Raw genomic sequence first — 17,956 nt, 5'->3', positions numbered from 1 at the left:
TTGTTTCCACACCCATGACATATGGAAGTTACTGGGCCAAGGACAGAATCTGAGCCACAACTGTGACCTACAGCACAGCTGCAGCAATGCTGGATCCTTAACCCATAGTGCCACAGTGGGAACTCCTAATTTTAGAACATTTTATCACCCCAAAGAAACCCTGTACCCATTAGCAGTCACTCCCCAACCATCCTTTCACAACCAGTATACTTTCTGTCCCTACAAATTTGCCTAGTCTGCACATTTTGTATAAATGGAATCATACAACATGCGGCCTTTAGTGTTGGCCTTTTTCTTTTTGCATTAATTTCAAGGTTCATCCATGTTGTAGCAGGTATCAGTACTTCATTCCTTTTTATGGCTGAATAATATTCCACCATATGGATATATCACATATTTATCCATTGATCTGATGGTGGACCTTTCTGGTTAGTATGAAGAATGCTGCTATGAACATCTGTGTACAAGTTTTTCTATGGATATACAGCTTTAATTCATCTGAGTAGATACCTAGGAGTGGAAGTGCTGGGTGGCTATGTTTAATTTTCTTAAGTACTGCCGCACTGTTTTTCAAAGTGAGCACATCATTTTACATTCCTCACAGCAATGTATGAGGGTTCAATTCTCCAGATCCTTGCCAAAACTTGCTATTGTCTGCCATTAAGTTTTAAATGGTTCAAATCCCCACAATCAATACTCTTTATCCAACTCTCAAGCTTCATTTTCATTGTGTTGATCTTGTCATGCATCAAATACAATAAAAACATTCGTAATTTTACTCTAAACATTTATCCTTGAAAAAAAAATCTGTTAAATCAGCTTTGTAAGCCATTCTTTTAATTAGATGAATATTTCATTCCTTTATTTTAATCCAAGTTTCCCTCTCCCTCTATTACATGCTATCATAACTTCCTGATACTCTGTTTAGCTATCACAATCATTAACTATTTTTTTCTCTGTATTTGTCTATCTATTCCAGTAGAATATAAGGACCATGAGGGTATTTTCTCCATTGTATCGCTAGTACACAATGGTGTCAAGCACATAGTAGGTGCTCAATAAATATTTGCTAATTAAACACATGAATAAATATATACTTCTGTTTGGCTTTTACAGTTTGAAAATAGTCATGTCATATATTTTAGAAACGACAGTAATTCTGAAATTTACTAATTTTTTTTTTTTGGCTTTTTTTTTTTAGGGCCACACCCACGGCATCTGGAAGTTCCCATGCTACGGGTTGAATCAGAGCTACAGCTGCTGGTCTACACCACAGCCGAAGCAACGCCAAGATCTGAGCCATGTCTGCAAGCTACACCATAGCTCACGGCAATGCCAGCTCCTTAACCCACTTAGTGAGTGAGGCCAGGGATCGAAATCCTCATTGATCCTAGTTGGGCTCGTTAACTGCTGAGCCATGAAGAGAACTCCAGAAATTCACTGACTTTTAAGATCACAAAAACATTAAAAACAAAAAACCCAAGAAATAAACCTGTGGGCCTCAAAGTTGCCCAGAAAGCACACAATCTGACTGGGTACAGTGGACTAGTACCACCCATGCAGGCTAGTGACATTAGCATGATATTGAAATTTTCACGGTAGGGAGCCCTCCTTATACACTGGGCCTGCAATAATACAACTGTGCTTCCTAATAACCTGAAAATAGCACATTTTCAGTATTTTTTTCAGAACATAAATATGTTTTCTGATGGCTTTTATGGCAAATAAAAAAGCTATCACTCCAACCTGTCCCATAACTACCATTTTGACCATCACTGAAAAGCATACTTCTGATTAATGTTACTTGCATAGGCATGTAACAAAATGCTTCCCACAAAATCCTTGTAAAACACAATGCTCCAAGAAGTGTGCCATCCTGCAACTCCTGGGTTTTTCCCGGTATTCTGGCCACATTCCCTCAGGCCATGTGTACTTAATATAAGAAGTATGAAAATACATAATTAACACTAAATCAACTATAACAAAAAATTAAAGAAAAAGAAAAAAGGGAGTTCCCGTTGTGGCACAGTGGTTAATGAATCCGACTAGGAACCATGAGGTTGCAGGTTCGATCCCTGGCCTTGCCCAGTGGGTTCAGGATTTGGCATTGCTGTGGCTGTGGTTTAGGCTGGCAGCTGTAGCTCTGATTCCACCCATAGACTGGGAACCTCATATGCCATGGGTGCGCCCCCTCCCAAAGACAATACGTGAGTATTGGTTCTTTCTATATGAAACAATTCCTGTTTTTTTTTTCTTTTTTTGTCTTTTCAGGGCTATACCCAAGGCATATGGAGTTTCCCAGGCCAGGGGTCTAATGGGAGCTGTAGCCGCCAGCCTACACCACAGCCACAGCAACGCCAGATCCAAGCCTCATCTGCGACCTACACCACAGCTCACGGCAACGCCGGATCCTTAACCCACTGAGTGAGGCCAGGGATTGAACTGGAAACCTCATGGTTCCTAGTCAGATTCGTTTCCACTGCACCACGACGGGAACTCCCTATTTTTTTTTTTTTTAAATAAGAGATTTGCTCTCTCAAAAGTTAATATTTTTAAGTGGCCATTACTACCTGGGCCTTTCTCATTTACACTGAGGTCTCATTCATTATTGTAAGAAATCTACAAAAATAACTCAAGTCAAAAAATTTGTTTTTGCAGCCTCTTGGGAAATAAGGCTAACGATGGTTATTACACCAGGCAAACTGACTCCAGCATTTAAGATACTATTCTCAATACTAGACTGCTTAACCAAGCAGCCTCCCTTTTAATTACCCATTTTCAAGAACTCTATGAAACAAATATTTCTCTTTTCAAGGCAGGAAGTAAAAAATAGGAATAAGTAAACTACCCTCCAAGAAATCTCAAGTGAACCCAGCTCATCCATAAAATCTGTTGTTCTCCAGTTGGTTATGCTCATCTATATACACACACACACACACACACAGGTCTGCAGGCTATAAATCTGTTAGGATGCAGGAATGCCTCACGGTAGTAGGTAAATGGGTGGGTAAAAACTGGACAAAGTGTTTTCACTTCAGGTATAATGTGATTATATTAACATTTATACATTGGTCAAAAGAAGGTAAAAACACGCTTACTCATAGCAGCTTTTCCAAAGAAATTGCTTATCGTATTCCCCTTCCCTGATGCCTTGTTGCCTACTGAAGATGCCTAGAAGGAGAGAAAAGAAAACAAGTGCGATTTTTTTTTTCCCCTGGTATTCAGGCTGTTCTTCAAGTAGCAATCAAAAAAAATCTCTTCAAGGAGTTCCCTGGTGGCCTAGTTGTTAAGGATCCAGCGCTGTCACTGCTGCAGCGCAGGCCACTGCTATATAAGTGTGGTTTCAATCCCTGGAAATTTACACATGCCACAGGTGTGGCACCAAAAAAAAAAAAAAAAAATCCCGTCACTAGCAGAGCGCATTGCCATGAGCATACGGTCTCTAGTGTCATGCCAAAACGGGTAGGCACCACATATAAGGACAAAACCAAACCAGAGAGTATTGGGTGTTAATTTCCAAAGCTTAGTTTCTCCTTGTTCTTTTAAAACTATCATCCATGAATGTATCTAAACCTTTCTTGAATATATTTAAAAACTACATGGAATATTACTCAGCCATAAAAAAAGACAAACTAATGCCATTTGCAGCAACATGGATGGATCTAGACTCGCAATACAAAGTGAAGTAAGCCGGAAAGAAAAAGACAAATACCATAAAATATCACTTATTTGTGGAATATAAAATGTGCAACAGCTGATCCTATTTAAAATAACAAACAAACAAAAAACAGAAACAGATCATGGCCAAGAAGAGCAGACCTGCTCTGCCGGGTTGGGTGGGGGATGGGATGGATGGGCATTTTAGCGGTTTTCCATTTTGTCTTTTTTGTCTTTTTAGGGCTGCACCTGCAGCATATGGAGGTTCCCAGGCTAGGGGTTGAATTGGAGCTGTAGGAGTTCTGGTGGTGGCTCAGCACAAACCAATCTGACTAGCATCCATGAGGACAGAGGTTCGAACCCCATCCTTAATCAGTGGGTTAAGGCTCTGGCGTTGCCGTGAGCTGTGGTGTAAGTCAGACAAGGAAGGCTGGGATCCCACGTTGCTGTGGCTGTGGTGTAGGCCAGCAGCTACAGCTCCAATGTGACCCTTAGTCTGGGAAATTCCATGTGCCACAGGTACGGCTCAAAAGAGAGAGAGAAAAAAAAAATTGGAGCTGTAGCTGCCGGCCTACACCACAGCCACAGCAACACAGGATCCAAGCTGCGTCTGCCACTTACACCACAGCTCATGGCAATGCCAGGTCCTTAACCCATTGAACAAGGCCAGGGATCAAACCTAAGTCCTCATGGATACTAGTCGGATTCGTTAACCACTGAGCCACGACGGGAACTCCTTTGGGGTTCTTTGGATGCAAACTGTTATATCTGAAATGGATAGGCAATGGGATCCTATTGTACAGCACTGGGAAATTTGTGTGACTGGGTCACTTTCTTCTAAAACAACTTGATAAAATACTGTAAATCAACTATCCTTTAATAAATAAATACACGATTCCTGGGGGAAAAAGAAACCTACTTACTTTGACAGAATTAAAACAGATCAGAGGCAGTATGGTACACAATGGGGAAAACCCTCCAAAACGCTACATCTGCCATCACAGTGAGTAGAGCCGAATGCTGGTTCCACCACTTCATAGCAACATGACATCCAGGCAAGTTACTTATCAAGCCTAGGATTCAGTTTCACTACATACCATGCAGATGATGGTAACATCTCACTCACACAACAGATAAGAGGCTTTAAACAAAGACCAAACTACTGACACTAGGTAGGGGTTCTATAGATGTCATTGTTTTCTCTCTACCTCTCCTCTCCTTTCCCAAAGTGTTAGCTTTAAAATGACAGTGATGGAGTTCCCACCGTGGCACAGCGGAAATGAAACTGACTAGTATCCATAAGGATGCAGGTTCGATCCCTGGCCTCGCTCAGTGGATTAAGTGCTGCCATGAGCTGTGGTGTGAGTCGCAGATGAGGCTTAGATCTGGCGTTGCTGTGGCTGTGGCATAGGCCAGCGGCCACAGCTCCAATTCCACCCCTAGCCTGGGAACCGCCATATATGCCATAGGTGTGGATCTTGAAAGACAAAATAAAATAAAATAAAATGACAATGATGGCAATAGTACTAATTACAATAATCACGCTTTTCTAGATTTCTTAAAAATAGTATCTTAAGACTTTGCTTAAGTCAATGCTCAATGCACTTACGTTAGTTCAGATGACTGAACAAGAAAAAACTAAGGAAAGTGAATGAAGGAAAAAAAACCAAAAAAAATTTCATAAAATAGAATGGAAACGTTAAATACACCAGGAAGGAAGGCATATACAACAAAGCCTAGAATATAAGATGTTTCCAAATGACACACTGCTAATATACAATTCTTTGTGGTTTATAATTTCTGAGGTGTCATGGGTTTCACAAAAATCTTGTGATGTGCACAGGACAGGCCTTACATTTTACAGGAGAATCTGTGGCTTGACGAGAAGCATCAAAAAAATAAAACAGAAAACAAAAAAAAACTATTTCAGGTAGACTAGGGGATTTAAACTAAAGTAGACAAAATAAAACTAAATAGCAGAATGTGAATGGATTAGCAATGAGATCCTGCTGTGTAGCACTGGGACTATGTCTGGTCACTTATGATGGCGCAGGAGAATGTAAGAAAAAAGAATGTACACATGTATGTGCAACTGAGTCACCATGCTGTACAGTGGAAAACTGACAGAACACTGTAAACCAGGTATAATAGAAAAAAATAAAAATCATTATTAAAAAAAAAAAAAAGAATCTTATGTACCTACATTCTACCATTGGAGTTACTAAATACTCTTCAGTTGCCCACTCTGAGCTATAAAAGCCTGTGCTTAACGAGTACTTACATCCGTTACCTCTTTAGCCTCTGCTTTGGTTTCCTTGTTGGCATCTTGGGTTTTAGAAGCAGCTTTAGAAGCAAACATGCCCATAATCCCTTTGGGCTGCTGGGGACTCTGTTTGGGGATAGTGGGGCCATGACCATTGGTGGTCAACTCATTATGGCCTGTGTCTCAGGTGACACTGGAAGATCTGACTGCTCAAATTTTTCAGAAGATGAGGATTCAGCAGGAGCTCTTGGGACTGCGGCTGCACACTGGATGGCACTGAACCTGAGGACAGAAATGTTAAATTAATTAATGCCAACATCAAACTTATTTTCAAACTCTTGCTTCTTCCACACAGTGCTTTCTAACCCTAATACTATAAAATGAGGACGTTTTAAAACTAGAGTGGATTTTAGAAATTATTTTGTGCAACAAGTACTGAAGAGAAGTGAAGTGTGTCCTAGGTCACACGTCTCATTAGTAACAGAACCAAGACTGGAAGCAGGTGTCTTCTACCATACCACATGGGTATTCTTGCTGTTTTGAAAAACGTATCTTACTTCCAAATAGCAAGAACACACCCAATAATAATAAGAGAGAAGTCGCTTCACTATCCTTAGTAAATCAAATGGTTATCGCTTGTTTTTAAAGGCCTTCACCTTATAGGGCTAGATACCTTATAAATACTGACTGAATCAAAATTAAGAGCTTCGAATATTAACAAACTTCCGGCGGCTATCCTGGCCAGAATGGATGGTGCTTTAAAGCAGGGAAGAAGCTGGGAACACTGCCGCTGGCTCCTACAGCCTGGGGTCCTTTACAGTCATCTGTTCATCATTTACAATCATCTTAAACAAGAGCAGCAGACAAGCACGCCCTCAGCCCGGTGAAAACTTTGGAACGACTTCCACGACCAATGGACGGGAACACTCATCTCTTCTCTCATCACCGGAGACCTGCCTGTTTAACCAAATCCCTACGGAACTGTTCTGCGCAGCGAGTGGGTGACGGAGGCGGCCTTCTTAGGCAGTGGTACTTCAAGTTTCCCAACTTGGAGGAGACGTCTCCCTCCTTTAGGGTATCATCTCAGCTGGGGGTGGGAGGTGGAGGTGAAGAAACTATACACGGTGACAGCAATTATCTTAAATATCAACCAGGCACAACTTCAAGATTAACCGTTAGAATAACTGGCCTAGGGAAAAAAACACAAAACTCGGATAACATCACTTAATTTCTGAAGGACTTAAGGCTGAAAGCCCCATGCTGGTCAACAGCTCCAGAAACCTCGCACTGATGTATTACAGTTCGCCGAGAAAACCCACATCAACACAAATATTTTGTGCATCAGAGTTGAGAACAGACAGAAATCATTGCCTTTCACCTACCACTCTCCTCTCTGGCTTTGCAGTGCATCCATGGACAAGGAAAAAGAGCAATGTTTTATTTCACTGTCAACATCTCGAGTTGGCCCCAAGACAACTCTTTCTCCATTTGGTCTACATTCCACACCTTAGGGTCAGGACCAGGAATTGGCAATAGAGGAAGAGACCAAGTTAGGCTGGGAACATGTCCGAAGAGAGAAGAATCTGCTCAATCCTAAAATTTCAACTTTCTTCTAAAATTTCAGCTTTCTTCCTGTCACAGCACTTCTTAAAACACATGAAACAATGAGTCAGATCTCAGTTGGCCCATAATTCTCAGGACCAAACACACACTTCTTTATTGGAGATAAATTCTTCACATTTCTAGCAAGGATATTTTTAAGTATTTAAGTTTCATTAAAGTGCTTCTTACTATCACGTTTTACTTGCCATGTTTGTTTTAGGGGTCCCTACGCAAATTTCATTTTGGACTTTTTTTGGGGGGGGGTCTTTTTAGGGGCACACCCGGGCATCTGGATGTTCCCAGGCTAGGGGCTGAATCAGAGCTACAGCCACTGGCCTACACCACAGCCACAGCAACCCAGGATCTGAGCCGCATCTGCGACCTACACCACAGCTCACAGCAATGCTGGATCCTTTAACCCACTGAGCGAGGCCAGGGATCAAACCTGCAACCTCGTGGATACTAGTCAGGTTCATTAGCACTGAAACACAATGGGAACTCCTCATTTTGGACTTCTGAGTCACTTTTGTTTGCTTACTTACTAGACACGACAGAACTGATTTTTAGAGCTTGATATGCCACAACTAGATTTTAATAGATTACTTTTGGGAATTCCCATCGTGGCGCAGCAGAAACAAATCTGACTAGGAACCATGAGGCTGCAGGTTTGATCCCTGGCCTCACTCAGTAGGTTAAGGATCTGGCATTGCCGTGAGCTGTGGTGTAGGTCGCAGATGTGGCTCAGATCTGGCGTTGCTATGGCTCTGGTGTAGGCTGGCAGCTGTAGCTCCGATTAGACCCCTAGCCTGGAAACCTCCATATGCCTTGGGTGTGGCCCTAAAAAGACAAGACAAAAAAAAAAAAAAAAGGATTACTTTTGAAATCTAATAATATAATTCACATAAACACATTAGTGTTAATGTTTTCTTACAATCGTTCCCTATAAGACAGCAGACATAAATTACTCTTTAGCTGTACACTTATTTATTCAATAAATATTTGGATGCCTAGTACACTCAAGGTTTTGAGCTGAAGAAAAAAGAAATGATGTCTAGGAGTTCCCGTTGTGGCGCAGTGGTTAACAAATCCGACTAGGAACCATGAGGTTGAGGGTTTGATCCCTGGCCTTGCTCAGTGGGTTAACGATCCGGCGTTGCCGTGAGCTGTAGTGTAGATTGCAAACGCGGCTCGGATCCCGAGTTGCTGTGGCTCTGGCGTAGGCCGGTGGCTACAGCTCCGATTAGACCCCTAGCCTGGGAACCTCCATATGCTGTGGGAGCAGCTCAAGAAAAGGCAAAAAGCCAAAAAAGGAAGGAAGGAAAGAAAAGGAAATGATGTCTAGCAATAATTCATTCAACAATTATTTACTGAATGGTTATCATTTGCCAGGCACCATTTTGGGTATACGGTGGTTAACAAAATAGACATGATCCCTATTCTCCTGGAATATAAAGAAATTATTTTTGGCAATTCTATTATCTATTTCTCCTCAAGGACCCACCTTTATGAGTTATCCTACCCTGCCCAATGTCTTCAACTATTTCTTCTTTTTATAGATCTTTCTTAAAGATTCAAGTTCGAGACATTCTCAGCTTTAAAAATGTATGTATCCTCCCTCGGTCTCAGCTCCTCTATAGCCAGCTACCTCCATTTTACCATCAGATTTCCTGGAAAACTGTCCCTAGTTGCTTCTCATTTCCTTATATCCCCATTTGCTCAGTGGATCAGAATCTGGTCACCCCACTGAAAATGCTCTTACCGAGGCCAGCACTTTCCCGCTCCTATTTTACTTAGCTTCTCAGCAAGGTCGGATACTGTTGACCAGTCCTTCCTTCCTGAGACTCTGTCCTTAGTTTTTAGAACTCCACATACCCTCATGATTCTCCTCTTAACTTTGGCTGCTCCCTCCCAGGCCCCTCTTTCTATGCCCATCCCTTAGAAAGCAGCTTTCACTGGAAGAGTGCTTACCGTATGCCAAGCTTTACATGTATTCATTCATTTAATCCTCTACAACCCTGAGGCTGATATCTCTGTTAGCTTCATTTTACTGAAGAGAAAATGGAAGCAGAGAGGCTAAATAACTTGCCCGGGTTACACAGCTAGTAACTGTGCCTGGAGATTACTTCCTGCCCTTCTTTCATTCCATGCATTCTCTCTGCATGACTGTCTCTACTGCTATAAGCCAATTCATTACCTATTTTCTTTGATTCCAAAACCTCTATCTCTACTGCGGATTTCTCTCCTGAGCTCTGGACTCACCTACCTACTTGGACTCTCCACAGGGTACGCAGACTCGACATGTCCAAACCCAGTTCATCGTGTTCCCCTCTCTCCCAAAGCCCACTCTCCCTCGTGCAGACGCCTTCCTTGTGATGGCAGCATCACTCACCCAGCAACTCCAGCCAGAAACACAGCCGTCGTCCTTTGAACCATGGACACGGCCCCCCGCCCCCACTGTACTCTCTCCTGGTCCCTACCTGCTAGTGCCCCACCCAGGTTTTGATGGGGTGACTCTTTAACCTCTGTACCTCTCCATTCCCAGCACCACTACTGTACTTCAGACAGCTGCCAGCTCCATCCTGAATCACTGCAACGCTTCTCCTTTCTGACGGCCCTGCCTTCAGATTACCTCCTTCAGGGCCATTGTCACCATCATAGCCAGCGTGATCTTCCTATAATGCAATTCTGATCATCCCCTTCAAAACCTTCAGTGGCTCCCCTGTGCCCCTGGAATAGAGTCTCAGCTGCTTCTCCCGGCAGTCGCAGCCTAGAGTCTAACTCCTTGTATCACCACTTGCTGCCTCGCACTCTAAGTTCCAGCCACAGGAAACTACCGCGGTTCTGCACAAGCGCCATGTCTTCTCTCAGCCACTTGCCTCTGACTGGCTACCCTTCCCAGGCCGTCAGGCCTCAACTTAGATGCCGTGCCTTTCAGGAAGCCGTCTCTGTCTTGCCGCCTCGCTCCGCCCCAACCAGAAAGGGGGTGTGAGTGCCCCCCAGATCCTCCCACACTGCTCTCCCCGTAGCACTGTTCGCTGCACTATAACTGCCTCCCACGGGACCATCGGTTCCGTGCGCAGGAGCCAGGCGGTAGAGCTCCGCGGTGGAGCATCTGACTGCATGAGCAGGTGCTGGGCCGTATTCACTCTACACTATGTGGCACATCACGTGCACTCATCGGATCTCTGCTGAATTAATTCAAATTATCTTGCTTAGTGCCTGTCAAAGTGGTAGGGGTTCATATACGTCTGGGGATCTGGCCTGAATCCACCAGACAACCTCACAAAGTAGGCATTATTTTATCAAATTTAAAGATGAAGAAAGCAAAGCTTAAAGGAGTTTAGGTAACTTACCCAAAGCCACTGAGCCATTAATAAGCAACAAAATCACAACTTAAGCCCGTGACATCAATTTCCAAAACCCACACACATGAAGCACATCTCCCTGTACTATGCAGGACACAGAAGATAAACGAGACCTGATCATGGCTGTGGAAGATCAACCGATTAGGGTGGAAGGCAGAGGGATATCAAAAGAGGAACAGTTTTTTGAAGGACGACACTTAACTGGTTCTGACAGGATGGTTAGGATTCAGACAAGCAGACATTGGGGTAAAGGAGTAACAACGGGGCACAACAAACAGCATTTCTGGCGGCAGTGACTGGGTAAATACATGAGAAGGAGATTTATGGAGAGTCCACTGGGGTTTTCAATATGGGTTATGGCCGCTATTTTTCACCTTATGATGTACTAATAAAACCAGGCATGTGTCTTACTGCAAGATAAATGGGGTTTTACTAGACTTGGCGTTCACTCTGAAGAGGCAGCCACTGTGTAAACATCTTACAAAATCAATTCGTAAAGAAGCCCACAAGGAACATTCAGGAGCTCACTTGCTGCAGTTCTGCAAGTTGCTTTTAAGGATGTCATAGTCGGTATTGAACAGAGGCCCACTGTCCTTTAGCATGGCTTTCTGGATGCTGTACACATGTACGCTGGCAGTCACAGCTAGCTTGGACTTCACTGCTACAAGTCAACAGGAAAAGCAGTCTGTTAATACACAAACTTCATAGCATGTGGGGACTCGAACAAGTAACCCTTCTGCATTAAAACCATTTACAATCTGTGGTGGTCCAAAAAGCTCTGAAAGGCCAAACAGTCATATGTGCAGTATAATAGCAGCTCTTCTGTCGGTGACAAGGACATTATGAAAGGGACGTGGCGGTGAGTCAGTTCTCAGTACTGTACCTGTGACAGGATCAATCATCCAGTGGACACTCAATAAATCCTAATGAATAACTGGTGATGCCATGAAGTTAATTTGTAAGAAAACAACTCCACTGGTAGGCATACACAAAACACGACAGTGGTTTTATCCTGAGACATAATTCAAGATCATGTGAGCCCTGTTATGAAATTCCTTTGAATTGGGTATTAAAATAGAACAGCAATGTTAATAGTCTCAGTATGCTAGATAAATTTAATTTAGAAGTTATACTAAGTCCTTCTGACTTTAGAAAAACATTCTTTAATTTTCTTCCTAAAAAAAAAAGTGATGGAACACAACACAATATTTAGAGACCACTGTCTTTTTACAGTTGATGAGGTGTTCCATATGGTATTCATAATAGTGTTTTATTTATTTATTTATTTTTATTTTTATTTGTCCTTTTGCCTTTCCTAGGGCCGCTCCCACGGCATATGGAGGTTCCCAGGCTAGGGGTCGAATCGGAACTGTAGCCACCAGGCTACGCCAGAGCCACAGCAACTCGGGATCTGAGCCGTGTCTGCGACCTACACCACAGCTCACGGCAATGCCGAACCCTTAACCCACTGAGCAAGGCCAGGGATCGAACCCGCAACCTCATGGTTCCTAGTCGGATTCGTTAACCACTGAGCCACAACAGGAACTCCCATAATAGTGTTTTAGACATCTGTCATGAGTTTTTGAAATTGCATGATAAGAGTGCTTTGTAAGAGTTCCCTTGAGGCTCAGTGGGTTAAGGATCAGGTGGTGACACTGTAGTGGTGCAAGTTCAATCCCTGGCCTAAGAACTTCCGCATGCTGTGAGTGGGGCCAAAAAAAAAAAAAAAAAAAAAGCCTTATAAATGTCACCAGCTATTGGCTCTACAAATGGGAAGTTAGTGTAGTATCATATTTTAACACATTTCAGAAATTACTAATAAAAAGAATACATGGCTCTTCAATAAAATAGCCAAATACATGAGATGTTAGAAGCAGTTTTTTTAAAAATTGTACCTACACTGATGCCATAAGAGGAAAAACTTGCTAAGTTGCTAAAATACTTACCTTCCAATTTATCTTCTCTCACTACTGCAACCTTGTGGCACTACAAGGAAACAACACTTCATTAGCATTTAAAATGTTAAAACTTTTAAAGTTTTCTTGCCAACAATTTAATTGCACTTGAATGTGAAATTAGAAACATTAGATACTCCTTAAAATATACATTACAGTTTAATAAAGTCAGACTCATTTTTAACTAGCTTCCTTTAAACTTCTTGATCAGCTTAAGGAGAGGCAAAGAGTATAGATGTTAATACCAAAACCAAAACCAAAAACAAAGATAAAAGCCTGCCCCCAAATTTAAAACAAACACACAGACAAAAAAAAACCCCACAAAAAAACAGCATCTCAAACTAGTGTGAGGAAAAGAGGACCAGTAAGTCATGAGAATTACTGTATATAATCATATGGAACCAGATATTAAAAATTGGATCTTTCCCTCACACCATAAAAAAAATAAATTCTAAATGGATCAGAGCTCTCAATGTAAAGAATGAAACATATATGCACAAGAAGAATCATGGCTTGGAGTTCCCACTATGGTGCAATGGGACAGCCATTATCTCAGGAGCACTGGAACGCAGGTTCAATCCCCAGGCCCGGGGCAGCAGGTTAAGGAGTCAGCATTGCTGAAGCTGTGGTGGAGGTTGCAGCTGTGGCTCAGATCTGATGATCCCTGGCCCGAGAACTCCATATGCCAAGGGGCAGCCAAAAAAAAAGGAAGAATAAGATGGGTGAATTCTCCTGTAAAGTAATATAACTTGAGAATGAGAAAAAATTTCTTGACTATAATTCAAAATCCAGAAGTAACTGAAATAATCATAAAAACTAACAAACCCAATTAAACCAGTGGGTTAAGGATCCAGTGTTGCCTCGGCTGTGGCGTAGGTCGGAAGCTGCAGCTCCAATTCGACCCCTAGCCTGGGAACTTCTACATGTCGAGGGTGCAGTCTTAAAAAGAAAAAAAAAAAAAAAAAAAGACAAATGGTAAAGTGGGAAAAATATCTGCAACTTACATCACAAAGGATTACTATATAGCTTCAAAAATAGAGAAAACAAAGACTAACAATCCTTTAGAAAATAGACAAGAAGTGTGAAGACACAGTTCAGAAAAGAGAAACGCTGAGGACCCTGAAGCAGCTCTACAGGTGCTGTGTAGGAACAGGGGCTCTCATACTTGGCCAGTAAGAATGAAACACGGAGAGGCATCCTACAATGCCCAACAAAGTCCACACACATCCTACTTCTAGGAACGTAACCTTAAACACACTGGGAAAAATATATAAAACACACACACACTGAGTTATTCACTGCAGCATTACATGTAATAGCCAAAGACTGTAAATAACTCACATAACTATCAATAAGGGACTGCTGAATAAGGTTCATCTATCAACACAAGATCAGGTAGCTATATAACAAAGAATGAGAAATATTTCTAGAACTGCCACAGAGTGATGCTCATGACCCACTGTAAGAAATCTTAAACTTTTTAATAATCACATTATCAGTAAATTTTTTTTTTTGCTTTTCTAAGTCTCATATATTTGGCAAAAGCAAATACTTATTTATGCTAATGTGGGAAAAACCAAGTTCACAACATAAGAAAAAAGAACAAAATAAAATAAGTTTTCTAAAAAATATAATTGTAAATGTGAACTGGGAATATTAATTTGACTTCATAATGCATTTTCTCTTAAAAAGGAAAAAAACAAGCATTCTTTAAAATGTCATATTCTCATATTCTCTAAATAAAAATTAGAGTTAATGTAGTTTCCACCGTGGCTCAGGGGAAATAGATCCGACTAGTATCCATGAGGACGTAGGTTTGATCCCTGGCCTCTCTTAGTACGTTAAGAATCCAGCGTTGCCATGAGCTGCAGAAGCAGCTCGGATCCCACGTTGCTGTGGCTGTGGTGTAGGCCAGCAGCTACAGCTCTGATTCAACCCCTAGCCTGGGAACCTTCATATGCCATGGGTTCGGCCCTAAAAACACAAGAAAAATAAAAATAAAATAAAAAGCATTGGGAACTAATCACTCAAACCTCTGTAACTTCGTAATGGAGCTCTAAAAACATTATTTGGTATCCTCAGGAGAAAATATGGTAGCCCCGACAGTTCACCGTGACTAATGCTGCCTAAGGGAATATTAGAAATGCACAAAAACAATGCAGTGGAAACGCCAGAGCTAAAACAACATAGACCAGACTAGAGCTCCGGTTCAGTGGTTCCTGGTAAGGGGGACCAGGAGTAAGTTCAGCATCCATATACGCAGAGCCTGGCTGGGAACAAGCCTTTTGAACTTTTTAGCATCAAAGAAAAAGGGCAGTTCCTATCATAGTGCTGCAGAAATGAATCTGACTATGAACCATGAGGTTGTGGGTTCAATCCCTGGCCTCGTTCAGTGGGTTAAGGATCTGGTGTTGGCCTGAGCTGTGGGGTAGGTCACAGACGCAGCTTGGATCCTGTGTTGCAATGACAAGCAGCTGTAGCTCCGATTTGACCTCTGGCCTGAGAACTTCCATATGCTGCAGGTGCAGTCCTTAAGCAAAAAAAAAAAAAAAAAAAAAAGAGAGAGGTAAAAAGGGAAAATATATGGCTAGTTGATGAGAGAAAGTTCTTCTTTATAAACACATTCCAGCCAATAAATTCAAAAGGAATGACAGAATTAGAATATCATTTTTGTAACTCTTAGTGAATTAATGATGTCAACTGATAAAAATCAATTTCAGTTAAAATCATTAGATAAAAAGCTTATGGAGAGAGTTACCCCTGTGGCTCAGCGAGTTCAGAACCCAAAATAGTGTCCGTGAGGATGCAAGTTTGATCTCTGGCCTTGCTCAGCAGATTAAGGATCTGGCATTGCCATAAGCTGTGACATAGGTCACAGATGTGGCTCAGATCTGGTGTGGCTATGGCTGTGGTGTAGGCCGGCAGCTGCAGCTCCCATTCAACCCCTAGCCTGGGAACCTCCATATGCTGCAGACGCGGCCATAAAAAGAGGAAGAAGAAAAAAAAGCTAATGGGGAACTTCATAAAGAATGTATCGGGCTAATATTACAAAAAGAATCAACCAAATATTTACTTAAGATTTTCAAATAAGGAGTTCCCGTCGTGGTGCTGTGGTTAACGAATCCGACTAGGAACCATGAGGCTGCGGGTTCGATCCCTGGCCTTGCTCAGTGGGTTAAAGGATCTGGCGTTGCCGTGAGCTGTAGAGTAGGTGACAGACGCGGCTCGGATCCTGTGTTGCTGTGGCTCTGGCGTAGGCCGGTGGCTACAGCTCCGATTAACCCCTAGCCTGGGAACCTCCATATGCTGCGGGAGCGGCCCAAGAAATGGCAAAAAGACAAAAGAAAAAAAGATTTTCAAATAATTTTCTGGAAGACTCTCCAGGACAAGATTAGAAGGATCCTTTTAGTTTCTTTGTATTATTAACCATTTTTAACAATAATAATGATCACTGGAAAAATACAAATTATTTATATGTTAAATGTCTGTAAAAGCCTTTGTGTCTTTTCTCCTTCTAGAAACACTTAAATACTTAAAAAAGAAACAAGAAAAAATAGGAATAACATGACGCTATGCTTAATAATCTACCTTTTCTTGGGTTTGTGCTCTTTAAGGAAAAAAGCATGGATAAGCTCCCATATTTGGTCAGTAATTCTACAAGGTTCCACAGTACAAGGCTATAAAATTCTCACAACTACCTCGACCATAGCTACTCTAGTGTATTTCATATTTTAGGATTCCATTTAAGATTTAATTTTATAAAGTATTCTGTTGCTTTAAAAAAGGTGGAGGGGCGAGTAGACAGAATTTAAATGCCCTCTCAAACATAGAAGGCTTTGCATAAGCAAAGCCATAGCATAGAAGTTTTATTTTGGTTTTTTTTTTAATTACTCAATGAATTTATTACATTTGCAGTTGTACAATGATCATCACAACCCAATTTTATAGGATTTCCATCCCACAACCCCAGCGTGGGTTTTTGTTGTTGTTTTTTTTTTTTTTATTTATTGTTTTCATGGCAGCACCCGCAGCATATGGAGGCTTCCAGATCAGGGAATGAATCCGAGCTACAGCTGCGACTTACACCACAGCTGCAGCAATACTAGATCCTTTTAACCCACCCCAGCAAGGAGCAAGGGATTAAACCTGCGCCTCCGCAGAGACCCTGACCACTGCAATTGGTAGATTCTTAACCCACTGAGCCACAGTGGGAATTCCTGAAGTTCTGAAATGACTACGGGTTACACATCATTTTGAAAGATGGTCTCGGAGTTCCCACCGTGGCTCAATGGTTAATGAACCCGACTAGTATCCATGAGGATGAGGGTTCCATCCCTGGCCTTGCTCGGTGGGTTAAGGATCCAGTATTGCTGGGAGCTGTGGTGTAGGTAGCCGATACGGCTCGGATCCTGCATTGCTGTGGCTGTGGTATAGGCTGGCAGCGACAGCTCCGATTGGACCCCCATAGCTTGGAACCTCCAAATGCTGCAGGTTCAGCCCTAAAAAGACCAAAAAAGAAAAAAGATGGTTTCAAAAAAATTTGCACTGAGAAGTTCCCATCGTGGCTCAGTGGTAACAAACCCAACTAGTATCCATGAGGATGAGGATTTTTTTTTTTGTCTTTTTCCATTTCTAGGGCCGCTCCCACGGCATATGGAGGTTCCCAGGCTAGGGGTGAATTGGAACTGTAGCCCTCGGTCTATGCCAGAGCCACAGCAACGCGGGATCCGAGCTGCGTCTGCAACCTACACCACAGCTCACGGCAACGCCGGATCCTTAACCCCTGAGCAAGGCCAGGGATCGAACCCGCAACCTCGTGGTTCCTAGTCGGATTCATTAACCACTGAGCCACGACAGGAACTCCGAGGATGAGGATTTGATTCCTGGCCTTGCTCAGTGGGTTATGGATCTGGCACTGCTGTGAGCTATAGTGTAGGTCACAGTCGCAGCTTGGATCCTGTGTTGCTGGGCTGTGGTTTAGGCCTGCAGCTACAGCTCCAATTCGACCCCTAGCCTGCAAACTTCCATGTGCCACAAATGCAGCCCTGAAAAGCAAAAAAAAAAAAAAAAAAAAGAGTAGGGGGGCACTGAGAAACACAACTTGAATGTAATTT

At 42.3% G+C, this 17,956-nt stretch overlaps 1 protein-coding gene across 1 annotated transcript in view; it reads right to left on the bottom strand.

Moving 5' to 3' along the window:
• Positions 1-17,956, bottom strand: part of POLD3 (polymerase (DNA-directed), delta 3, accessory subunit) — a 50,355-nt gene that overhangs the window by 17,327 nt on the left and 15,072 nt on the right. The window contains 5 exon segments of the mRNA NM_001244235.1: positions 3,099-3,171; positions 5,939-6,092; positions 6,095-6,202; positions 11,416-11,548; positions 12,834-12,873. Of these exon segments, the coding sequence (NP_001231164.1) occupies positions 3,099-3,171; positions 5,939-6,092; positions 6,095-6,202; positions 11,416-11,548; positions 12,834-12,873 (508 nt within the window).

This window comes from Sus scrofa, chromosome 9 (assembly GCF_000003025.6).
Source record: "Sus scrofa isolate TJ Tabasco breed Duroc chromosome 9, Sscrofa11.1, whole genome shotgun sequence".
NCBI lineage: Eukaryota > Metazoa > Chordata > Mammalia > Artiodactyla > Suidae > Sus > Sus scrofa.
The sequence above is the reverse complement of the archived record's forward strand: the minus strand, read 5'-3'. Positions and strand labels throughout refer to the sequence as shown.